The 25128-nt window shown below is 50.3% G+C and overlaps 1 protein-coding gene across 7 annotated transcripts in view; it reads left to right on the forward strand.

Annotated features, from left to right (window-relative positions):
• The window catches only part of BCOR (BCL6 corepressor), an 81930-nt gene that overhangs the window by 43878 nt on the left and 12924 nt on the right, over positions 1-25128 (forward strand). For 4 of the 7 annotated variants that reach the window (XM_086766483.1, XM_086766487.1, XM_086766495.1 and 1 more), the window contains exons 3-10: positions 854-932; positions 1831-4662; positions 5362-5415; positions 5868-6051; positions 13938-14219; positions 14615-14968; positions 20467-20792; positions 21101-21370. In XM_086766483.1, the coding sequence (XP_086622609.1) occupies positions 854-932; positions 1831-4662; positions 5362-5415; positions 5868-6051; positions 13938-14219; positions 14615-14968; positions 20467-20792; positions 21101-21370 (4381 nt within the window). The remainder of the gene's footprint in view (positions 1-853; positions 933-1830; positions 4663-5361; positions 5416-5867; positions 6052-13937; positions 14220-14614; positions 14969-20466; positions 20793-21100; positions 21371-25128) is intronic. The other 3 variants (XM_086766523.1, XM_086766515.1, XM_086766530.1) reach the window with 3 other exon arrangements.

The raw sequence follows: 25128 nt of genomic DNA on the forward strand, positions 1-25128 counted from the left end.
TAGTGTTTTTGTGTCTTCTCTTTGAGCCCGGGTTCTCACTGTTGTGTGAAAAGCTCCCGAGAAGGTGGGGAAAGTTTTTGGTTTTGCAGGGAAAAATTATTTGCAAACATAAACTGGAGGAAAACGGCCAAATGCCTTCGCACCCTCTCTCTCCGCTTTTAGGTGTAATGTTTTTACGTGGTGTTTACAGGGAAGGTGAATCTTTTAAAAATGAATAAACAAATACATTAAAATCGCATTTCTGCTTTGAGATGATGATGTGCCTTTAAGCACTTTGATTGAAATCAGTTCTTTTGAGTAATGCTGAAACTTTCCTTCTGCTGCATGTCAGCGATTTTATCCCTGGGATTTGAAATTTGGCACTAAGGTGTATTCTTTATTGGTGCTTTCTGTGATAACAAGTCCCAGTGCTGCAACGCTGCTATGGCACAGATGTGCAGCTCCCTCTTTAGCATGGAACAGCTGACGTTCGTATGATATTAGCATGTGTGTTTTAATTTTCTCCTCATTTACGGGTGGTACACGAACAGGGTACGTTTAAAATGACATTTATTCTCCCCTTGGAAGAAGAAAAGGGCGAGGGGCAAAAGAGAAGACCCTGACAAAAATGAGTTGCGTTGGAAGACGCTGCTCTGAGGTGTGCTCGGTGCGTTCTTGCTGTCGAAACCCTTTATACTTGTTTCCAAGTGGTCCTTGCTTTCTGAAGTAGTTGCTGTACGTCGGTATGCAGAAGGATGAATGTGGTATCATATGGGACTTCTCTAGGGCAATCAGAATATGGAGGTGGTATGATCTTGTACTGATCTGGCATGTGCAGGATGTTTTCTAATAGTAAGCCTCTTTTTCTTAATAGGAAAATTCCCGTTAACGATGGCGATGCACCGAAAAGCAGACTGGAGTTGAGGGAAGAAAATCACCTGAATCACAGTGTGGTAAGAAGTTTATAGTTTCACGCTGCTGCTGGATTCGTGCCTGTCGTCCCCAACCTGTCTCCCGCCCCCAGGTGTTATTACATGATCCGTTTGGAGAAATGCTTAAAGTGCCTTTCTATTGCACCTCTAGCCAGGCTTGGGCACATGTGATTGAAACAGTGAAATGGGACTTTATTTATCTCATTAATCTCTTGATTTTGTGGTGTTGTGTTGTTGTACGACGTCATAGTCTTACTTTCCCTCTATTATGCAGCACACCTGCATGTCTAACAAGAATAGTCCATGTAAGCGTTGAGTCCATCAACGTTTCAGCCAAGGTGGTGGTTTTCTCCTTCTCTGAGTGTATGTGAGGAGCAGCAAGTGGGCAAGAAATTCGACAGCAGACTTTTTCTGCGTGCTGCGTCCTTGGGCGCCTTGCCCCATGGATTGTGTGGCGGTGGCGAGCTCTGGAGCAGAGCTGCGGCAGAGGGAGAGGTCCTGGAGGAAGAGGAGGAGGAGGAGGGGCTCTTCATCCTTCCCTTCCTGCTCTCCATGCCGCCAGCCCACATCTTCTTCCCCGGTGGGGCTGAGGCTGAGGAGCTGGTTGCTGCATGGGAGCGGTGCCACCGAACATCATCTCTGGGCCACCTCTGGCTGCTTGGGCTATGGGTCTGCATGCCTTTGTTTCTAGCTGATGGGGTTTGGGTGTGGGGAGGTTTTATTGATGTTTATGGTGATACATATTGCTCTGTAGGTTCCTCTTCTCCGATTCTCTGGTGCGATCAGCCTCTGTATGTTTTCATGACAAACAAGGTGTTTGTATTGGTGTTGTTTCTTTTCCAAATGCTGACATGTCTGTAGCTTGAGCGGTAGTGGTTGTAGCGAAATGTGAAAGTAACATACTTCTTGTTCTGTAAAGGTGGATGCGACTACAGCCCATCGCATTGACAGTCTCGCAGCTCTGAGCATGGACAGGTCTGGACTCATGCGAGAAGGACTCAGAGTCCCCAGTAGTATTGTCTATTCCAGCTTGTGCGGACTCGGCTCAGAAAAATCACGGGATGCTACGAGTTCGATAGCCGGGCTCGGATTTACTCCTGAAAGAAATCCAGAGATACAGTTTAAGTCTAATCCCCCTGAAGCGGTAGAAAACGCAGCAGTCTCTGCGAAAGCCACGAATGGCTTCAGTGCTATATACAAAACGCCACCTGGAATACAAAAAAACTCTGTCCCGACGGGGGAGACGCTGGGTTTGGACCGAGCAGCGGGTGACAAGCAGAGTCCCCTCGGTGTCAATGGTGCTAGTTACTTACGGCTCCCCTGGGTAAACCCCTATATGGAGGGCACAACGCCCACCATCTACCCTTTCCTTGACTCACCAAATAAGTATTCGTTGAACATGTACAAGGCATTGCTACCTCAGCAGTCCACCTACAGCTTACCGCAGCACCTGGCTTACTCGCCCGTATGTACGAACGGTGAACGTTTTTTATACCTGCCTCCCTCCCACTACGTTGCCCCCCACATCCCTTCGTCGCTGGCATCACCCATGAGGCTCTCGACGGCTTCAGCTTCGCCGGCGATCCCACCTTTGGTGCACTGTCCGGATAAGAGCTTGTCGTGGAAGATGGGTGTCAGCCCCGGCACCCCCGTTGATGCCCACGCCTACCCTCACATCCAGAGCAGCAAGCAGCCCCGGGTCCCTGCTGCCAAGCCGGCCCCCGCCAACCTGCCGGCAGACCCCACCCTCCTGCTGCCACACTCACCCCGGCCGTCCCCCCGCCTCCCCCTGCCCGCCCAGGCGGGAGACACCTATGCCGATTTCCACAAGCACTTCCCAAGGATCACCACCTCTCCCTCCTCCACCGTTACCCTCCCAAAGCCCTACGTGAACGTCAGCGGTGAATTTCCACCCTCCCGCCTCTCCAACGGGAAGCTTCCCAAAGGCAGTGATGCCGGGGAGGTGCCCCCGCCGGCTGCCCCCCACGTGCGGAAAGCTGGCCATGACCGGAAAGACAGCAGGTCCCCTCCGCTCCTGGAAAAGCAGACCCCGACCAAAGACGTCACTGACAAACCGCTAGACCTGTCAGCGAAAGTCATCGACGCGGAAACTGCCGGCAAGTTGGACCACGGTAAGAAAATAACACCGACGGTGCTGGTGCACGGCAGGGCGGGAGGGGGGACGCACTTGCCCGGCAGCGACATCGTTCAGAAAGAAACCATTTCTCCTGGGAACGGCTGCCCCATCTACAGGCCCGAAATTATCAGCACTGCACCCTCCTCCTGGATCGTTCCTGGTCCCAGCCCTGGCGAGGAGAGCGGGAAGGGTGTTCAGCTGAAAAACAAGGCTCTGGACTGGGTGATCCCGCAGCAACGGAGCTCCTCCTGCCCCAGGATGGGTGGCACGGAGGCGGTCGTTGGTAGCGTTACGGGGACGGTGGCTGCTGGGGGGCGGCCGGCGTCGGCATCGCCGGCTCCCAACGCCAACATGGATTGCGCCAAGACGGCCAGGCCACCTGCGGAGAGCACTGCCTCAGTCATACAGCACGTCGGGCAGCCCGTCACCACCCCCGCAAAACACAGCAGCAATAAGGTGGCCAAATCCTGCGGCCAGGAAGCCAACTTCAAGGCAAGCGAAACCGCCCTGGCCTCCAGCCCCATCTTCCTGCCGCCCAACGAGGCGTTTCGCTCCCCGCCTCTGCCCTACCCCAGGAGTTACCTCCCGTACCCGGTGCCGGAGGGCATAGCCATCAGCCCTCTCTCCCTCCACGGGAAAGGCCACGTCTATCCACACCCCGTCTTGCTGCCCAACGGAAGCCTCTACCCCGGCCACCTGGCTCCCAAACCCGGCCTCCCCTACAGCCTGCCGGCGGGGCGGGGGGAGTTCATGACCTACCAGGACGCGCTGGGGATGGGGATGGTGCACCCCATGCTGCTGCAGCATTCGGCTTTGGAGATCAATAAGGAGGAGAAGGCGGAAAGGAGGTCGCGGTCTCATGAGAGGGTCCGCTACGAGGACCCGGCTCTGCGGGGCCGGTTGCCGGAGCTCCTGGAGAGCGGGGGGAAGATGCATTTTGAAGTACCCGTCGACAAGAGCGTGAAACTGCACCAGAGCTCTGGCCACGGTAAGAACTCGGCCAAAAACGACAAACCCCTCTTCCCGGATCTTCTGCGAGACGAGCAAGAGGCTAAAAGCGAAGCGAACGTAACGAAAGTCGGCTTCGCTGCCGAAAGCGGTAATCAGGCTAATGACCCTACAAAGCACAAGGTAGAGCAGGCGTCGCAGCACAGAGATTTTATTGTAATGAGAGAGGAGTTTGGAAGAAATAATGATCTTCATGAAACCTATAATTTCAAGCAAGCCCAGAGTTCATCGGTGTTCGGCTTAAGGAAAGAAGATTTATCTGTGAGCCAGCCTAAAGAGAGAGTGACGGTCCAGCCTTCGCCCACTTTCTTGGAAAGCGCTCACGAGAGCGATGCTCCGGCTCTGGCTTTCAGCAAGGTGCAGGAGGACGCGAAACCATTCTGTATGGGGACCGTGCCGCCGAGCATCGACACCAGCCAGACCTATACCAAAGACGGAGCCGACGACACAGAATCTGCTGATGGCAAAATACTGAAGCCCAAGCCCTCTAAGTTGGCCAAGAGGATCGCAAACTCTGCCGGTTACGTAGGTGATCGATTCAAGTGTGTGACGACCGAACTGTACGCAGACTCCAGCCAGCTCAGCCGGGAGCAGCGGGCGTTGCAGGTGAGTCCGTGCGGTCCAACGACCGCCGCGCTTTTTGTTGTTATTTCTCTGTTGCAAGTCGCAGTCAAGTGTTAAGGCTGAGAGGAGCAGTGCAGGTGGGGAAGTCAGAATTTTTTTGGTTCGGGCGTGCTCGCCAGAAGCAGCTTTAAGTAGCAGAGTGAATTCGTTAACGAGAGCGAGGCGATGTGAAGAGTAGCGTATGTGTGGCTTTTACGTATGCACGCGCTAGTAAGCTTTAAAAGGCTTTTGCTAAGATCTGATAAGAATGTTAATGTACGTATGAAATGTTTGTGCAGTTACGGAGGGGAGTCGGACAGGCGTGCATGTTACCTTGGCGCGAGCGATGGCTGTAATTTCTCAGCTGGCCTGCAGTGCCAGCTAGCAAAGCGTACCCAGAAGTTGCGATTAGCCTGCCAAACGCGCTGTTTGACGGAGAGGAGTCGCAGCCACGTGTTAGCGGGTCTCAGGCAACGTTTGCGCCAAGTGAACGCGTAGGAAGGAGTAGAAGCGATACTGAGGTTGATGCTGAGGGATGACAGACAGATACTGTATAGGAATATCCTTAAGGTGTTTTACTTTTAATGAAGGGATGAGTTAAGCCAAATTGTTTTGCATTGTTAAGAAAAGAATTGGTTTATGCTTATAAAAATGGATGAAATTATCTATATGATCCATTGAGTGCCCATTTTAATTACATAGATGGAAGGATTACAAGAGGACAGTATTTTATGTCTACCTGCTGCTTACTGTGAGGTCAGTTCTTCAAATTTTTATTACTAGACTCTTACATAAACCTTTGAGTTAAATTTCATTTCCAAATACACAAAGGGAAGTTTGTGGGCCATGGTCGTCTTTATTCATTGTATGGTTTTGTGTTGTTGTTTTTATTTTTTCCTTTTTGTTTTTGTCTCTTTTTACCTCCAAAATGGAATGTTTTCTGTTTTGTATACAGTTTACATTTATATATATCTTACATATATATATATATATATATATTTATATATGACAGAATGGTGTGGCTATTTGCATATAGATGCTAGAACACTGTTTCACAAGCCAGGTGTGTTAAACTCCTACCCTACTGTCTATCTCAAACCTTGGTTTTGAGACGATTTTTCTTTGGAAATGCTTTCATATAAGGTAAGGTGAATGAAGTAGCTTTTATCGCAAGACTTTTTTTTTTTTCATATCAATTCTCTTTCTAGCGTGCAATGATGCGCTTCTCAGAGTTGGAGATGAAAGAAAGAGAAGGCCAAACAGCTACCAAAGACTCAGAGGTCTGCAGATTCAGCCAGGCAGACTGGGAAAACTTGAAAGGAAACAGTGAAAAGAAGCCAAAGTCTGTCGCTCTGGAAGATGCCATTGCTGACCAAAATGACAATGACAGATGTAAGCGAATTTAGATGGCTTTCTGAAGCGCGTACGTGTCTCTGCGCCGCGGCAGCTTGCAGCGAAGCTGTGCCGGCTGCGTAATCTTCCCGTGCTCGCGGTCTTGCTGTTTAAAGTCACTGACCTCAGGCTCTGCAGGCACGGAGCTGCCACAACTGGTGCTCTCCGTGCCAGCTTTGGGGTCTGGGAGTTACTGGTTTTGGGGTCTGGGAGTTACTGGTTGTGTTGTACCTGCTTTTCAGGAGATGGTTAACTGTCACTGAAGTTACTGTCCTAAAGAGGTCATCCGTTTAATTGATGAAATACCGCATCAGCCAGTGAAAGCGAAGGTCTAAGGTTATGTTCTAAATGCAGAAAGGAGGTGGGGGAAGAGTGAGAGGCAACAAGGAGTTCAGCTTCCTGAAGGTGCTGCAGCGCTGGGGAATGCCGAAAGTGTGGCATCCAGGGAAAGCCCGGGTGGAGGACAGAAGGGTGATGGGCAGCAGGAAAGGACATCATCTGCCAGGCTGGCTTCCCTATAAAGGCTGCCTGTAAAACCCCAAACTGTGAGAAACTCGTTTCCCTGGGTGCCTCCTTGCTGCAATGGCCAGGGTGGGGGTGTGCGGCTGGCCGGCACAGGTCCTTGCAGGCAGGTTGGGGGGCTGCGAAATTCCCCATGGGGCCAGTGGGGCTTGCTGCTCCCTCTCGGCTGTGGGAAGGTATCGGAGGGGTATGGGAAGCGTGTGCTGGCAGCACTGTCCTAAAAGCAGGAAAAACTTAAAAAGAAATGGTCTTAGGTGGTTTGTTTTTACTGTATGCAAGAAAAATCCCCTTTTTTTTTTAACTCTTGGTAAACGTCTGGCTTCTATCAGTTTCCCAGTTTTTTGCTTTTACCTATATAATTAAGAAAAGGATCTGTTCCTCCTACTGCTACCTTGTTTTTAACAAACTCCGAAAAACCCCTCTGTGCTGAAAGTATTGCGAAAGGAGAGGAAACGTGCTGCGGGCTGAAATCGCGTACGTGTGCGCACGCGTGCGTGCATCGTGTCGCTTGGTGGTTAAGTGTGCCCTTCCATAGGTGGAGATTCGTGAGTAGGCCTAGTAAAAAATTTCGTTCAGGCAATTTAATAACTTTGAATTATTGTTCTGGTCTTTGGTTAATGGTTTTGGCAGAGAGCATGCTGGTCAGTCGTACTCGCTCGGTTACTCACCTAAATCAAGTTAGGGTGGTATTGCTGTCACTGAAATAACAGCCTCAACAAAAACAGGCCTGGCGAAACAGCGAGGGAAGCAGAGAAGGTGCCAGGGTGGGGAGGGGATAGGCTCAGCCCCTGGAAGCCGAGCGACTTTCCCCTCTCCAAGCTGTGTCGAGGCAGCTTTGGGGAGGAAGGCCCCACTGCCTTCACAGTCCCCATGCTAAAGCCAAGAGCAGCGGCAGCAGGGTCCTGCCAGCAGATGGGTCTGGGGATGGGGGGAGACGGGGACGGTGGTCTCTGGGATCAGGGAAGGGTGCAGGGGAGGGAGGGAGGGAGAGCCTGCATGGGGGGGGGGGGGGCATGGGGCATGCTGCCCGGGTGGGGGGGCTGCGGGGAGGAAGAGCGTTAGAGCATCATTGTTTGCTGAAACTTTCCCCTCCTCCCATCCTTTAAAAGGCTGGTGAAACGTTGCGTCCTTAAATTTGTCATTTGGTGAGGTCTCCGGCACTTGAATCTGCCGGCTAAAACGTGTTTAAGGCTATTAAATAACTGTTGGAAGCTGCGAAAGTATGTTCGGTCTTATGTTGGTTCGTTCCTCTCCTCTTCTAATTAGCTCTGACTTAACAGGCTATTTCAGAGTTTGGCTGCGTGTCTAAACTCCTAAAAGCGCAGATCTGTTCCGCTGAGGGAGCTCCTCTTCCGTCTGCCTGCATGGCAGCACATACTTACCGGTACAGATTCAGGTCGCAGTAAAAGTTTTTTTTTTATCGCGGTGGTTCACCTCCTGCCCCTCGGGATAGCAGCTGATAAATCAGGAAGCTGAGTTTCACGCTTCTTGAATGCCTCCGGCGTAGTGGCTTGGGCTTTGGTGGGGCTTGAGCCGCCAGCGGTCCTTGCTGCAGCTCTCGCCCCATGACCAGCGAAGGGGCGATGCGCTCTGCCTGCTCTTCCTCCTCGTTTATCACCTCCAATTTCTAACCGGGCTGTTGGTGTGTTTGGCTTTAAAGCTCTCGAACAGGAACTAGCGGATGGTTTGCCAACCTCTTCCGTTTTCCTTTCTGCCTCCTGCAAGTGATCTTGCTGCGAAAAAGATGTTGCACCTCATTTTACATAGCGTTCGTCCAGTGCTGGCTAAAAGTGAAGCGGCGTGCCTTTACGTGGGTGAGTGGGGAATTTAGGAGGAAAACCGGCGAGTTGTTAGGCACGACCTCTGCCATGAGCGCTTCACCGGCCCGGTGTCAGCGGGGAAGAGGAAAACCGCAACTGAAACTGTGATTGTGGCACAGATCTGGCTCGCAGGGCTTCTCTGCTGCCGTCTTGGCACAGCTGCAGCCGTGCCCGGCATGGAGCGCCGGAGCCGATCGGGGCCGTAGCAGCTGCGCGCTCCCTTGGCTCCTCTAAATCTACCAGTGCGACGACAACAGCAACAACAAAAGGCTAAATAACACTGGCAGGTGATGCTTACAGAGGCATCTGATGGGATGGATCCTCTTTTTTTTTTTTTTTTTTTAGCTTGCCCTGGGACTTACTCGTTTTCCTGCTTTTATAGCATATATACTGACTTTTTTTGAAGCAAATGAAGGCACAATAGCTGATTCCTTAAACTTTTCCTCTGACTTGGCGGTGCATGGCTTTCCGGTACCACGAGTCTTCTTAAGCTTCATCGTTCCCTTCTGGAGAAGGGTAAAATAGGTGTTTTGTTTTTTTCTTCTAATAAAGGCCTGATTTAAGGGCGGTATCCCTGTTAGCTGATAAATGAGCAATTAAAGCTAAGGAGAAACATAGAAGTGCTTTAATTCTCTCCCATCTCGTTTAGGTTTTGCCGGGTGTTCCGAGAGCAGCCGCGAAGCTGCTTTGTTGCCAAGGTGACTTGTAAATGTTGCTGAGGCGATGCTGCTCCAGTGCATTTCCATAGCACAAACATGATAAATTATGGGATGCATATGTCATGAGTCATAGGATTGTTCAGAGATCGAGTGATTTAAGCTATTGGCACGGACACGCGCATCGATACGGGCATGTGGTGGTTGCGTGTCGGTTTGTAACAAAGCTCTTCTAGTGATATTGAAAAATCATACCCAAGTGTGAAAGATTGAATAAATTCTACAAGCTGTGAATTTCTTGATCGAGAAGCGTAATTACCCGTTTATCTAATTTTATGGGAGGAAGACGCTGCCTGTTTAGGCCTTAGCTGGGAAAAAAAAAAACCTGACATGGTAAAAACCTGATCTTAAGATCAGAGATCATGGGGAAAAAGTTGTAGCAGTTTCTCTGTGTGAAGATAAATGGTGTAATATGCCAAAGCCTTTAGAGCTGATCTCCGGAGCCGGAGCGAGGTGCTGGTGTCCCTTTGCATGGTAATCCCCTGATTCTCTTTTCTCGCTAAGCTGTGTGTATACCTGAACAAATGAAGGATGGAGACAGTAAACATGTCCTTTGCCCTGGTCAGTTATTACCTTCCTGTGGTGGGACGTAGTGCAAAATAAAAGGGAAAAAAGCAAAAGTCTGTGCAGGGAGAATGGTGGTTGCTTGTTTGTGCAGTGCAGTAGGCTTGAGCAGAAGGAAACGAATGTGGAAGGCTCCCAAGCAGAGGTGCTTGGAGGGAAAAAGGAAATCAGCTGGGTTCCGTCTGCCCCATGGGATACTCAGAATTGGATGCAGAAGGTGACTTACGGGATTTCTTACTGTTGTTGTGATCTCCGTGCTGAATACTGGGTTGTAGCATTTGGGTAGTCATTACCCTGCTCGGATGAATAAAGGGTGCCTTGCGTAAGCGAGCGCAATGAGAGGTTGCTCCGGGGAAGAGGAAAGGCTGTTTTTAGCTGCCATGTTATTTGAACAAAAGAATCGCAGCTTAAACGCTAAGATGTGTTTCCTTGTTTGCATCGCATGGGAGGGCCCGGTGTCCAGCAGCTGAGAGCAACAGGAAGATGGAAAAATAAAGGAAAGTTTTTTTTGGGCAGTGTGTTTGTGTCTGCGTGTAACTGTTTCTCGTGAGATTGTAACCCGTGCACTAAGGAGATACGGCTTCCGGTAGAAACCATGTGGGAAGAAGCATTTTCTGAATTCTTCCTTGTCTCTAGTTGGGTGGGACAGGGAAGAAACGGTTTGAGTTGTTGGTGCTGGTGCGAGACTGGCGAGTGCTGGAGGCTAGAGGAAGGAACCCGTTCAAGAGTTCAATCTCCTTACTCATAGAGGTGTGTTGCTATGAGAACTCAGCATTTATCCTGTGTTCCTGGCTACCCCGTCACTGTTTGACTAATGATGATGCGAAAACTCCAAGTATTTTGTTGTTGTTTTCTTCCTCCAGCGGAGAAAAGGATGTTGTAGATACATGGCAGGGGGGAACAAAAGCAAATAAATTCTCCTTGTCCTGGTTGGGCATGCACGATACGCCTGTGTTGCTGTGCCTCACGTTGACATTTATATCTTAATGTGGGGAGACATTGCGTCTGATCCAGGTCGCTTGCAAAACAGTTCGAGGACAGAGTGGAATCCGGTGGTAAAATATTAATAGAGTCTTGCGCTCCACGAGGCGGTCGCCGCTGTGCCAGGGGGAAAAACCTCTGGGCGTGCGACACGTCCGTGCAAGCTGCGTAGAGAGCCTGACAGCCTGTGGGTTATGCCGCGTCCCCAACAGCGACTGACCTTTGTTCTTTCGCGGTGAAAATCCGGCTGTAGAGGAGGCGGGGGCAGAGTCGGCGGCGGAGCAGATAGGCAAGGACGCGTCCTGCGTGGTTCCCCGGCTTCGCCCGTTGTTGTCCTCCCGTGTTGATGCAGGGTGGTTACGCAAGCCGGATTAATGTGCCGAGATGTCGCTCCTCTAATGGTCTTAACTGCATCTAGCGGGACGGATTTCAGAGACGCGTGTGCGGCGGGCAGTCCTTGAGAGGGATTTCTGCCTCGGCGGCTGAGGCGATGCGGCTCTGGTCACCTGACGGGTCTCCCTCAGATGTGACCGGAGAGCGGAGGCGAAGGTGTTGCAGAGCCGCTGGCAGCGAGAGCTTTTTGGATAAACTTCAGTAGGTCTGTGCTGTTCTCCTCGGCACGCGGAGCCCCGGAGAAACGCCGACAATGATGAGCTGTCAGCAAGGCTCGGCAAACGTCCCTCCTCTCCTTTTTATTTTTTAGCACGGATGGTCTGAGCAAGCAGCGCTCAACATCCCTGTGCCGAGTCCTCCCACAGATAGAGAAGGAATTAATCCACAGTGGGTTGCTTTCGGTGGTGGCAGGCTGGAATTAGCTTGCTGTTTCCTGCAAGCCCCAAGGATTAAGACCATCAGACACCCCCCCCACACACCCCCTACAGCCTGCTACTTCCTCTGACCCTGCGAAAGCTTCTCTGGGAATTGGTCAGGATGTGCCTGCCTTTTCTCAGGCCAGACAGTGTTAGGAGCAGGAAAGCTGTCCCGATCTAGCGGCTCTCGGCATGAACCGTGGCATGTAGTTGCCGGGATGGCTGGAGACACGAAGGCTGTAGACAATGGGCAAGTGGCAGAGAGTGCCTTTACCTGATCTCTTTGGGGAAACGGAGCGGATGAGTATAACGTTTCCTTACATGAGGGGGAAAAAGAGCAGATTGCATTAAAAATGTAAAATGGAATCCGACAGAAGCATTTCTAAAGTGATGCTTACAATGTGACTGGTCCAGCGTCTTTTATGTTGTGTGAACTGGGACTGTTGGGGCTGTTGGTGTGGTTATAGGTACAGCTGTTGGGCAGCATCTTCCTCCCAGATGTGCAAGCTGCCAAATTCATTCTTGTTTGGGGGGGACGCTGGTGATTTAGAGACACAGTTGTAGTAAGCTGAGATACCTGTTTTCTGGAACATGTTAGCATTGCTGGCCCAAAAAAAAAGTGTTGCAGACTGTGTTTTAAAGTCTTGAAGGGAGCAGGTGTTGGCCAGACGGCCTTGCGGAGAGGAGCATCGCCAAATAGCTGAATGGCCCGAGTGTCCCGCTCGCCTGGAAAAAGTCAACTTTTGTCTTGATTTTTCTTGGCAAGATATCTTCTGCTGTTTTATAAAGCAGCCTTGCAGGCAGCTTCCCAAGCGGCGTAAAAATGCTGCTGAGGTGTCTTCTGGTGCATGCAAATGTCTCCAGAGCCCAAGGTGCTACTTGGAACCGTTTCCAGGTTGCGGTGAGGGAAAATCTCATCAGAGAGGTTTTTGTTTCCCCCACCTCAGCCTTCCATTGCTGACAAAAGGTATTTCAAGGACGGTTGTGGAACCAGAAGGTGGTGGCAGAGCTGTAGGAAGGTGCTTTCAAGATAAGGTGGGATAGAGCTGGGCTGCATCCAGAGACTGCCAGTGTCTGGACGCTGGTGTGGTGGGTCTTGGAGGGGACAAGGAGGGGAGAGGGGGATGCAGGTGGAAAAGCAGAAGTTGAAGGCCAGGCTGTAGGGAGGAGGTGGCTGAGTAAGGATGGGGAGGGTCAGGGGGAGGGAAGGGAAACGGAGCTGTTAGGAGTCCAGGTAGGAAACCAGCAGATGTATTTGCAGGAAGAGAAGTGGGAGAAGGAAGAAGGGCAAGGAGAAGGAAGAGGAAAAGGGACAGTGAGCCATAGGGAAGTAGCACAGAGCATACAGTTTGCTAAACAACGGCATGCAGAAAGGGTATAGTGGTCAGCCCGGAGGGCTAAAACTCATGGGAAAACCAACTTGTTCGTGAGAATTGTAAATAGGAAGCTGATTAACCCTGTTGCAGTCTGTACCGTGTGTCTGCCTAATCACGCCTCAGGTAGTTTGCTTTAAACCCAAGAAAAAAATACCTATTCAAGATGGTGATTAAGTGTCGTTCTAGGTCAAGCATCTGTTTAAAATTCCTTAAGCTGTCCTTAATTTTGGGGGGAACAGTATTGGAGAGAGGAAGCTGAAGTTAGGGCAAGCATGGCAATATAGGTGTTTTGGGGCTAATTTGTCAAACTAATTTCTAGTAAGCTTTGCAAAGCTCACCCAATTGCTGCTGCTGGAAATATTCCCTGAATAAAGCAAGGTTTTTTTTTACAAGGAGGTGACAAAGATCATATGATGTACAGTGGCTGGCTGATTACTTGAAGTGAGGAAGCCTTTTTATAACCTTGGATTCAAGTAGTGCTTTTTGCAAAATATCACAGCTATTCTTAGTGGTATTGCCATGTACGTGTGTGCATGCTCCGTATCCCATTTGTATCTCCAGGAGAAGGGACGAATGCTTTTTAAGTCAGACTCTGCAATTCAATGTGAGAAGTTAGGGAAGGATTAGGAATTAGCAAAAGACTAATACTTCGACTTATCATCAGAAGGTATTTCTGAAAAGGAAGTAATTGCAAAGTGAAGCTTGGATTATTACTTACCACGGTTTTGGGGGGTGAGGTTGCTTTCTGAAAAGGGTCCGTGCTTTTGATATCTAAAGATGTTTCTTTATTTTAAAAAGCATATTGTGATGTTTCTATGGCTACAAGTTTTGTGAATGTTGTACTTAAATCGATGTAAAATCAACACAGAGTGTCATGCTTGGGGGGGGGGGGGGTTGTACTTAGCGTTTGAGAAAACTTCTGCCTTAGGCTGGCTAGAGGAGACTTGTTCTGAAGTAAGCTTCTCTGTTTATTTGCATGCCTCATAAACCATAAGTCATGGTGGAGATGACACTGAGAAGATCAGAGAGCTTAGTTTTCTCACCATGAATTGTTTTGTATTTACTAGGTCTTGTGGTGTTTGTTTTTCTTATTTTTAGGTAACTTTACTAGTACAGAAAACAACCAAGGTCACTTTCTTGAAACTCCGGAGGAAAAAGTGCTCTCAAATGAGAAATGTTATTTAGAGAGACATTCTATATATGAAAAAGCGGAAGACCAGCCAACAGGAGATATTGGCCAACATCCATGTCCACGTCTGGACAGGAAGCGTAAACACTCTGGTGAGAGAGTGCAAAATGATGGCAGCCAACATGAAAACTTTGTGGATGAACTGCAGGATGAACTTATGTCAAAAGCGAAAAAGAAGAAGAACTCCAAAGGTAGGACAACATTTTGCTTTAGTCTCTCTCAAGGAATGTCTTGTGAAAGGAACGTCCTTTTGGCTTAATGTGTTTCCATTTTTGAACTTGATGGTTACTAATGTGAGCACTGTCATTTCAATTAAATTATATATATGTATATATATGTATGTAGATATATGTGTATATATATATGTATATATAAAAATCTTGGCATATAAGGGTAAAGCAGTAGTCATTGGACACTGTAGCCACAGCAGTGCAAGTTACTGTAGTGCATGTAACCCTTAATGAGCGAACCTTTAAAATGCATAGTGTGGTGGTAAAGCTGAGACTATATGCCCCGAAAGTGAAATGTAGCTTTTGTTTTAAGTTGAGGGGGCTTTTTGATTAATTTTTAGTTATTTTTCCATTAGATGACTGGCCTGAGAGGGAAATGACAAACAATTCCTCTAACCACTTAGAAGAGCCCAATTGTAATGAGGTGACCAACCTGAAGGTGTGCATTGAATTAACAGGGCTCCATCCCAAAAAGCAGCGTCACCTGCAGCATCTTAGGGAACTATGGGAGCAGCAGGTGTCACCAGAGAGATCCCCGTCCGGCAAGTTGGGCCGGCAAAGCAGGAAAGATTTAGCTGAGGCTGTTCAGCCAGAGGCCACTGCAAAGGTCAAAGACTTCACAGAAGAAAGGCACACCAAGAAAAGGTCAGAGGCCAAAAGCAATAGAAGTTGGTCTGAAGAGTCCCTCAAAACAAGTGACAATGAACAAGGTATGCAGAGACTACTAGGGAAACCAGCCGGCTTTAGCATTTTCAGTGACGCATGCTGCCACCGATGTTAAGGGCTTGTCGAGAGTTTTTTTTTTTTTTTAAACTATATATATATATATATATTTCTGTAGATGTCCATTCCTATAAGGACTGACACCTCCTCTTTAAGAATACTGATAGAATTAGCTGATACTTGGCAGAGAAGAAAATGTGTTTGTGTATGTGTGTGTAACTATGTGTTCGTGTGTGCATGTGTGTGTGTGTGTGTGTTTTGGCTATAAATACTCTTTCATAGATAACGTGAAGTTTGTGTCTCTAGAGGAGAGCTGGGGGGGCATACAATGCAGGCATGCTTCTGGGTGAGGGAGGGAGCAAACAGGCTGCTAGTTGGTGTAAGAGCGTTTAACCACACGTAGGGTGTGAGGGGCTGTGACCCTCTGAAGCAGCGTCAGCACAGCTAGCAGCTCTCGATCTCGGGAACCCAACACCTCCAGCATCCTCAGCACTGCTCGGTTTCCCTGCCTTTCCCAGGGCATACGCGCAAGAGCAAGGCTCATCCTCCTCCCTAACAGGATGCCGTACTGGTTTGTCACGGGCATGTCCTGTAAACCCCTGTGGCCCCACTCCCCAGCCTCTTGCTGAGATCTTCCCAGCATCTCTCTCCTAAGAGGTCACTTCCTCAAAGCACATCAGCTTCCCTTCACTTGTTTCTGGCTGCTTCTTTCCCCCTCATTCTGTTTCCTCTTTTGCCCCCTCCTCTCCCCACTTTCTGCTCAGTCCCTGTCCTGGGGGAGAGCTTGTGGAGGCAATCTGCCAAATTTTCCTTTGGGTGGACAGGACGCTCTTCTGTCCCCACAGTCCTCAGCCCCCAGGCGCGTTGTCTGCTCTGCGGATTTTCCCATTCCCTGTGACATTTGCTGCCGTAGCTTGGTTGGAGGACTGGTGGAGGACGGCAGCATGTAGCTAATGTGGCCGATCCCGCTCGCACATCCCCTGCACCTCTTCGTGAATCCCCATCTCTGGGCACTGCAGGGAGCCCTTGTCCTCTTTCGGCTTTTCAGGTCAAGGTTGAAAATACTTTTCTTCCTTCCTCTCTTCTTTTTACCCCTCCAAGTCCTCTGCCTTCTTTTGAGGAAAGGCTTTTTCTGGGAGAAAGCTCAGAGTTGGACATTTGGGCTCCTTCCTCCCTCACAGACCCTGGAGCTTCATCCAACTGGTAGTGTTTCACCCTCCAGCCGGCCTAACTGGTAGTTTATCTGAGATCACCTGGAAAGGGAGAAGCACGAGGAGAGTGGATCCTGTTGTCCCATGCCACGGAAAGTACCGAGTCCAGGTTATCCCGCACCCCTGAGAGTTTTCCTGGGTAGCATCTCTGAAATGGTCACAGGCAAAAGTATCATCTTCCCTTCTGTCCTAAAGCTCCTCACCCATCTTTCCCCTTGGTAGGATTATCTGAGGGCGGAAAACACCAAACTTTGATGCTTATTGATGGGGAAGGTTCTCCAAAAGGGTTTGCGGAGCAGGAGATGAAAACTTAGGTTTAAAAGGAGCTTTGACTCTTACTTCCTTGCTTTATGTGCTGCCTTGGCGAGCATGGTATCGGCTGAAACATCCCTGCCCATCACCTGCTCCCCTTTGTACTTCCAGAAAGAGATACCTTGTAGAGATTAAACGAGGGTTACTAACAGCTGCATTGTGTAAGGATGCTCTGGCTTTCCCCTGCAATGTCTCCTGTGGCAGCCACAGGCTTCTCGTAACGCATGACCTCGGGAGAGAAAAAGAAACAAGCTCCCAATTTATGCACCTTTCCCAAAGGTATTCAGATTCAGTCGCCCCATGGCTATGAAAAAACTTGGTTTTGGAAGCTGCTATAAAACCATAAACCTGACTAAATTATGCCTCGCCATTCCTTGCTCAGAGGCACTGGAGATTGTTCAGATCACTTTGCTGACCCTCCTCCAGCCTTGTTGAAATGTAAAACTTGGAATCTCCTTTCTCTTAGTTGACTAGGATGAGGACATTTTTCCCTGTTATGCCACAGAGCATCCTCTGCATGACAGTGGCATGGAGATGGAGACTTCTAACTTGTTTTTCTTGCCTGAGACTAGTGCTCAAACTTTCCTTTAACAAGCAGATATTGTGAATAGGAGAATATATGCTGTCGCTTCCTGCTTTTTTTTCTCTGGAGCAAGGAACAGCTGTTCCCGGTGCCCGAGCACTGCCTGCGAATGTGGCAGTCTCTGCTGCTGGGAAGCCGGTTGTATCCCAATAAGTGGGCTGTAAGAGGGCATTGAGGTCTGCCCCTGTGCCCGTGAAGCCACAGGCTAGCAGCAGGATGGTTTGCTGCCTGTGCCTGCAAATCTCTGGAAAGACAGAGGGTGCTGACTTCTGGGTGTGTTGCTCCAGTCGTGTTCAACCTGGGATTTTAGTGTGGGAAGAGTCATGCGTTGCATTGCAAGCTGCCATCAGGCTGTCACCCTTCTGTCCCCCCCCGTCAGTGCCCGCTGGCTGGGTGACCAAACAGTGGCAACTGGAAATGTTCCCCCAGTGACTCTTCCGGCTGTTGCCTCCTTGCAGCCTCACTTGCTGGTCACAACCGCGAGAGCTGGCATGTGGCTTGCCCAAAATAATTTCAGGGCCCGGCTTCATCCCGCTCACGAGATGACAGTTGCTCGTGATGGCTCTCCGGGGCGCAGCAGGTCCATGAGCGCGGGGATGCCCGCAACCTCAGGGCATCGTGCCTCTTGCCTGTTCCCGTGGCCGGAGCCACGATCTCTGCTGGGATCTCAGCTGTGCATTAACCTCCCGGCGCTGCTGGCACGATAGCCAGCTCTTCCGACAGTTCCCCAGGGAGCTGCAGCCACTCTCCTGGCGCGAGGAGAAAACCCAGGCAGCGTGGAAACAAAAGCCTTGAGGAGAGGAGCCAGGAGGATCTCGCCCACCGGGAAAGCTGCTGCCTGCCCCTTGGAGCCGCCTCGGGTTGCAGGCAGCGCGGCGGCCGCCGGCTTGGCAGACAGGAGGAGGCAGCTGCCGGGGTGGGAGCTGAACAAGCGAGCATTCAGGTGACGCGGCAGCAGCTGCTTTTCAGCGTGGACCTCTCTGCAGCTCGCTCCTGTGGGAAGGGAGGCAGGTCCTGCTGTGAGTCAGGCTCGCCACAACCCACATCAGTCAGACGCCTGGGTTTTTTTGGGTTTTTGGTTTAGGGTTGCCTTTTTTTTCCCCCCCTGGATATTTGGGGATATTCCTGCCCACTCTTGTTTTCCTTCTCCCTTCACCTATGTAGCGGTTAGAAAGATGGGGTAGGATTCCAGGATTAATCGCTTGCCTTTTTTGTGCCTGTGTGTCTACCATTTCCCAGGCTGATGCTTGGCTTTTTCTGGATAGAGCTGGCCTCTTGCAACGTTATTGATCCCAAAGCTCCTGGGCATAGCTTTGCTACTCTCCGTTTCTTGGCTGCGGTGCCCATTTAGCCTGGTGCCTGCTGTCACCGCTGTGGAGGGTCGAAGCGGAGCACAGAGTTTACGCGGAGCTTGCAGGCTGGAGTACGCATTTTTTGTGGTGATTAAACTTCGACTTTTATTGCCTCAGCATCCCTGCATGGGAAAGCCTGCAGTTCTTTGAGACAGGCTTCTCTTCCTGTGTTTTTTTCCTCCATCCTTTCGATATTTATATCCTCCTCCAAACCTGAGTGTTGTTTTTTTTTTCTTTCTATTCTAGTTTTTCTACATGCAGCAGTTTCTTACTTCCCTTTGCACGCACCAGACCTCATCGCTGCTGCTTTCCGTCTTCGCAGTTTTTTTAGTAAGTGATTAAGGAGATAATGATGATACTTCTGTACTGGAATTGGGCTTTTCACGTGCCACTCCAGTTAGGTTAGTTGGGAACAGGAGAATTAAGCATTCTTTATTTCACACTGTCCGCAGAGTTGGAAAGACAGCCTTGCATTCCTAGGCTCAGCCTACGACTAGACGGCTTCCTTCAGGATCGCGAAGCCTAAAAAATGTACTGGATTTTTGCTGAACAATCTGCACATCGTGCGTCCCATAAATTCCTTGACATCTGCTTGGCAAGCCACGGTGTGCATCTTTTTCTAGAAAGCGGCTCGAAAGAACTGAGGGATTTCTGTTTTCATCTTTAATCTAGAAAGCCTTCTGCAAGTTGCTTTCACAGGTCTATTTAAAGGAAGACAAAAGTGTGAAGCTGCCCACCAAGAGGATTCTAGATTTTAGTTTCTTTTTTACCAACTGGCTCTGGATCGAGTCTCTCTAAATAAAAGCCTCTCTTATCTGCACTGTGTTGTGCCTTACTGCTCCTGCCATCTCTTCTGTTCTGAAAGTCGCATCACTTCAGAGACTTCTGAGAGCAAAGGAGCCTCTTTCAAGTGCTTGGGGTTTTTTCCACACCTTCCCTCAGTGGCGTGGTATTGTTTGGCTGAAGTGTCCCTTCCTTTCCAGCAACCTTTAATTCATTTTTTCTGCAGAGGAGTTGCTTCTGAGGTCACCTCAATTCTCTTCCCAAGGGAAGTTCAGACTATAAAAAGTCAACTTTCCTGTCCTTGTTTTGCTGTAAACCCACTTGCACTCTGAAGAGAAAAAAAAAAAGTAACCATAGCTTTTGCATGTGGCCCAGATTGTGGGGTCCAACTTGTTAGAGCGAACCCGCAGAGAAAACCCAGCCTTGCCAGTATCCTGCCATGGGCAGCAGAGCCCTGGCCTTAGTTCCCCAGTGTCCCAGGGCTTTCTGGTGTCACAGAAAGACTTGCTTGTGGTCAGAGTCTTCAGGAAAACACAGCCGAATGCTTTTCCTGCAAAATCCCTGCGCTTTTGGATAGAGGGTTTGCACAGGGCTTCTGTAGGGACGGCTCCTTGGGTAGCCTTTCCTCTCTTGGTTTGCTTTTCAAGTGAAAACACTGCCATGGAGACATTCCCTGTCTTATTGCCATCTCGGGGCGAAGCTTGATGTTCCCCTGCGTGCTGTCCCGTTACAACCTCATCCACGCTCCTGCCTCTCTTGCTTTCCGCTCTTCCCCCGCCATCCGTGTATCTGCCCTGCGACCACACCGAGCCAAAGGCCGACAAGCCCGGCCAGGCCCAGGCTGCCGGAGGAGTTGGTTCCCCTACAGATAAAGCAGTTCCAGGTAAGGAGGCGAGTTTTTTATCCCCCGGCGAGGCGGTGCGATGGTGGCTTTCCGCTCCGCCCGCGGTGGCTGGGCTGCGGCAGCGCCGAACTGGCACAGCACCCCACAATCTTGGGGGTGCCCCGGCACACGGTGCGGGGCGTTTCATTTAGCGATTTTTATCAGAGCATTATAACCGCTAACGTAACAGTAACTGGCGAGATGCTATTTACAATTTGAATGTGGAACGCTTAAAATATTAATGATTTGAAAATGTAATTGGTAGATCTCTTAAGCAGGCGAGGAGCTTGTGTTAAGTGCTAGCGATGTGTTTTCCTTTTAACACACCACGCAACGTGTAATGCCTTTCCTTCCCATTTAGGCTTGCCCGTATTCCCAGCGTCTCCGCACATGAAGAGCCTTTCATCCACCAATGCAAACAGCAAAAGGCAGGCTCAGCCAAGCTGTATTCCAGCCTCGAGGTTGGCTGCCAAACAGCAGAAAATTAAAGAAAGCCGGAAGACAGATGGGCTGTACACAGACGAAGAGGAGGATTTCCAACATGCATCTCTGCAGAAATACAGCGAGTGTGAGAAGCCATCAGGGAAACGTCAGTGTAAAACAAAACACTTGGCACTGCAGGAGAGGAGAAGGAGGTCATCTCTGACAGGGGATGACACCACAGATATCGAAAATGCTGAAGATAAGGTATCTTTATTTAGACTTAATTGTCCACCAGCCTCTCAGAAGGCAGAGCCAGCCTGCTTAAAACTAATGCGCTGTCATGCATGCAGGGTAGCGGGGATTGCATTCAAATTTGTCTGTGGATGCTTTGCACATTTTGTATTTGCTTTTCTTAACCCGAGTTAAAGGCACTATTGCAGGGAGCGAGTAGCAGATCTCTCTTAAAAAAATGAAATGAGTAGAAAAGTGTAATTCTTTGCTGGCAAAATATAATCCCATTGCTGTATTGTAAAAACAAGGATAAAAAACCCCAACAATAATGATTTTGACAGGTCACGGTAACGAGGAAAGTCAGGAAACGGCCGGAGCCTACTTCAGACTGCGACTCCTCGCCAGCCAAGCCGTATGAGCAGAAGCTGTACGATCGCCTGCAGCAGACTCCCTCATTGCTGCCCCTCTCGCAGCCCTCACAGCTGCCGATCGCAAGCCCCCCTCAGGAGACCACCCCGAGCCGGCCTATGCCACCCGAAGCGCGGAGGCTTATTGTCAATAAGAACGCAGGGGAAACGCTGCTGCAGCGGGCGGCACGCCTGGGGTATGAGGTAAGGGTCCCTCACCGCCCTGTGTGAGGTCAAAAAACTCTTCTTTCTGGTTTTATCAGTGGAAATTTTGTGAAGCAGCAGCTTTGAGTTTGGTCATTGAAATTTGTGGGCTCCCCCTTCCCCTGCTGCATTCTCTTCCCCGGCACGCCGGGTCTGGGAGCAAGTTGCTGCGGGAATGTGTCCCCACAGCTGGTGGGGACGCAGGGTACGCGGCATCCTGTGTGAACGAGCAAAGGGTAAAGTTTTATTGGTAACCCTCGCTTCCGTTTAAATATAAGCCATCTGCAAACAGAATGAATGCCTTTTTTTTTTTTTTTTTCAAGTAGTCTTTATGGTGATCTTTAACGAGCTGTACGATTTTTGCTTTTGTTGTTTGTGAAGAGCGTGTAGTTTAGGAGAAGGGTTTTATTTTTTGTTCTTTTCTCCAAGGAGTATCTGGTATGTGACACAGGATGTAGCGCTCAGAGTGTCCTCTTGCACGATCAGATGCGTCGCAGGAGTGCTCTGCACGCTTTGTGCTTGGAGTCTGGAGCTGCTTGGCGTAGCTGGAACAATGTTGTCTAATGAAACGGCCCCCCTGTTGCTACAAAAATCAGAAACCGATGAATCCCCTAGCTCTGCTGTTTTGAAGCACGCTTTTATTGGGGAAATACGGGCATGTAGGTATGAGCGTCGCTGTTGCTCAGCTTCAGATCTTGCGAAGAGATGTTTCGTTGCAGAGGGCGACGGCTGCCGTCGGCGTGGCTGCAGGGTTTGCCTTGGCGGCGAGAGGGCTGCTTGGACTTCAGAGCTGGGCTTGAGCCCCATGTTGGAAGGTGGCATCAGCCTGGGCCCTGCCCCGCCTTGGGGGATTTGTTGAAACCTTGAAATGCCTTTTGTACAGCTGGGGAGCTTTGTGTGGAGAGAGGCCTTCTCCAGCTCTGGAAGGCAGGGTTTGTTGGAAAGGTTTTGTTTACCCTAGACAAAGGCTTCTTCTAACCCAGGGCACTTCAGCTCTAGCTAGGAGGAGGAGAAGTGGTTGTAACAACGTTGCTATGGTAATCTCCGTAATTTAAATGATTTAATTTCCTGCGGACCTAAAATTTCCTATGGATCCAAAATCAAAATGTGTTGTAGCATGTGCTCTGAGCCATCGGTGTATATTTCCTTCCTGCACGGCGTCTGTCGGGGTGAGTATGCTTGGGCACTTGGCTTTCTGTGCCCGGCACGCTCTGCTGAGCGCAGCTCCGTGGGAGCAGCTCTGAAACTGAGCGATGCTGAAGCAGGGGCCAAGGGCTCTCTGTTTGCTTCGCTGATAGAAGGAGCTCTCTGCGGCATTGGCCATTAGTGGGCTGGTTGCATAAAGTTGGAGATGCCTGGGCTCGCAAAACTGTGGGTCCTGGGGCCCTGGGGTAACCTGGTGTGGTCACCTTGCCTTCCCATCATCAGCTGATGGGGGATTTTGATTTTCTGACTTGAATTCACCCAAAAGTTCAAGCAAACACCACATTTTTAATAAGCTTAAATATTCCAGTCATTGGCCAGTGTTGACAGAGCAGCAGCAGGTCGTGTTGTTGGTAGAGTGTGGGGCAGGAGAGGTAAGCAGGACAGAGGGGAGAGCCCAGTCTGTGCGCCCGAGGCTGCCGCTGGGATCCAGCGTCATCTATGTCTTTGAAGGCTTGGAGCGCTGGGTGACTGTGCTGCCCTGTCAAGGCTTCATTTGGCCTGTGGTGAGCTGTGGTAGTTCGTGGAAGCCCTGTAGCTTTGGTGGTTTTCTTGCTACAACCAGACTGCCACAGTTGGTAGAAAGCTGAATTTCCTTTGTCTCCAGAAAAATTAAGAGTCGTCAAGAAGTTACAAATTCCTCTGTTAAAAAAAAAAACAAAATAAAACCAAAACCAAACAGAAACCAAAACCAAGCAGCTCAGTGGGTCAAGCTAATTTGCTGGTTTGGGACGTGTGGCGTCTGCGCACATCTGTTTTCTGCCATCCTGGTTAGCGGGGCAGCAACCTTTGGTAGGGGCTTCTCCTATCTGCTGTGGTGGCAGCGGGCAGCCTTGCGGCCCCTCGCCCCAGCCGGGTGGCAGAGGAGGAGAATGAGTCTGTGCCGCTGGGGCTACGGCTTGCAGAGAGGGGTGCCAAGTGCTGGTGGGGGACTGGGAGCTGGAAGCAGCTGGCATCACAGGGCACCGCTGAGACCTGAGAGCGGCAAGGAGGGTTTGTATTTGGGCAGAGCCGCGCTGAGACTGAGTGAGCTCACGCGTGCCCTTGGCAGCCTGCCTGCCTTTCCAGCAGGGATGCCCGGTGGCCATGCAGAGATCCCACACCAAACCCAGAGGCAGCACTGGCACCTTTGGCACGCGGAGGTGCCGGCGAGCTGTACATGTCCCTCCCTGGACCCGTGGGGAGCCCAAATGCTGCTGGCTCAGGTGCCTCTGCCCCACTCTCAGTTGCACATTGTGGACGTGCCTCAGATAGTTGCGAGAATGTTTTTGCGTGTAAAGGCTGACGTGCGAGTGGAATGCCGAAGGACAAACGCGGCTTGTGTCTGGTCAGATAAATTGCAAGGCTGCAGGCAACAAGGCTGCTTAAAGACAGTGCGGAAAACGGTCTCCGGCTCTGGAAATCCGTGCGGTCTGAGCAAAACCCCACCGCAGCCAATGGGAAGCTTTGCCTTTTCCTCCCTAGCTTTCCGCGCCAGGCGTTGCTTCGTCAGGATGTTAGCAACCCATCGCAGTGCACGGGTGCTCTCAAATCCGCTCTGTTTTCCCCATTTGAAACAAATGACTTGAGATAATAGTAGTCTTAAAACTGTAATTTACTTTTTGTGAAGAGGGAATTATAGGGAGCGTAAAATCTTTTTGCGAAAAAAATTACGAAAGGCTTATGTAATGAATTTGATGGGAGAGGAAACACTGGCTGTCTTTGTGCCGCTTGTTGCTTTTGGTGTTTGTCTGGATTTGGGGAGTTCTCTGGTGAACTCGGGATTAAATCCTGCCTGGGAAGGCAGTGAAGTTAGGGGAATGTGTGGTGTGTGGCAGGGGTGGGGGAAAGATGATGTTTGTTTCCAGGGAGTTTAAACGCTTAGGAAGACAGGAGTTATCCAGGCAGGGGGAGAGGGTTTGCTCTGGGGATGCCTCGCACGAGGGTCTAGCCCTGGGTCCCCGGTGGCACCGCCGCAGGAGCAGGAGCTCCTGAGCATCGTCTTGCCCTTGGGCAGCTCCCTTGGGGTCCCCGCACCCTGCCTGGGAATGAGCATTACTTCTGGGGTTTGGCACGGTGCTGCGGAGAAGCATTTCGGCTCAGGTTGTAACACCTTGCCTGAGGGCCATGTTTTGGGGTAGGATGGAGGGAAGTAGTGCTTCTTGTTGGCAGCGTGGGTGCCCAGGGTGTGGGGGATGTGCAGGGGGATGGATGCTGACCCCTTCCCTTGGAAAAGGGACAGGAGCTGCTGCAGAGCACGGGTGGGAGAGACGAAAGCGAAGGGCACCTCTTTGTAGAGGAGGGTGGAGGGTGCGTATTTGCATGCGCCTTTCGACGTCGCTGTTTGCAGTTTGGCAGGCAGCAGGAGCGGCGGTGGCACGGCTCTCAGCTGTTGACGTGCTAGCTTGACTCGGGATTAACTGCGAGTGATTTTCAGATTGCTGGTTTAAATAGAGCACCTGAACAGACAGCAAATTGCCCCGTAGCACTTACGCAGCCTTTCCCTGACGTTGGTGAGGGACGCTTGTGAAACCAAAAGTGTGTTTGTGGCACCACATGTTCCCGTGTTCGGCAGT

This window comes from Chlamydotis macqueenii, chromosome 1 (genome assembly GCF_036417535.1).
Source record: "Chlamydotis macqueenii isolate bChlMac1 chromosome 1, bChlMac1.mat, whole genome shotgun sequence".
NCBI classification, from domain to species: Eukaryota; Metazoa; Chordata; class Aves; order Otidiformes; family Otididae; genus Chlamydotis; species Chlamydotis macqueenii.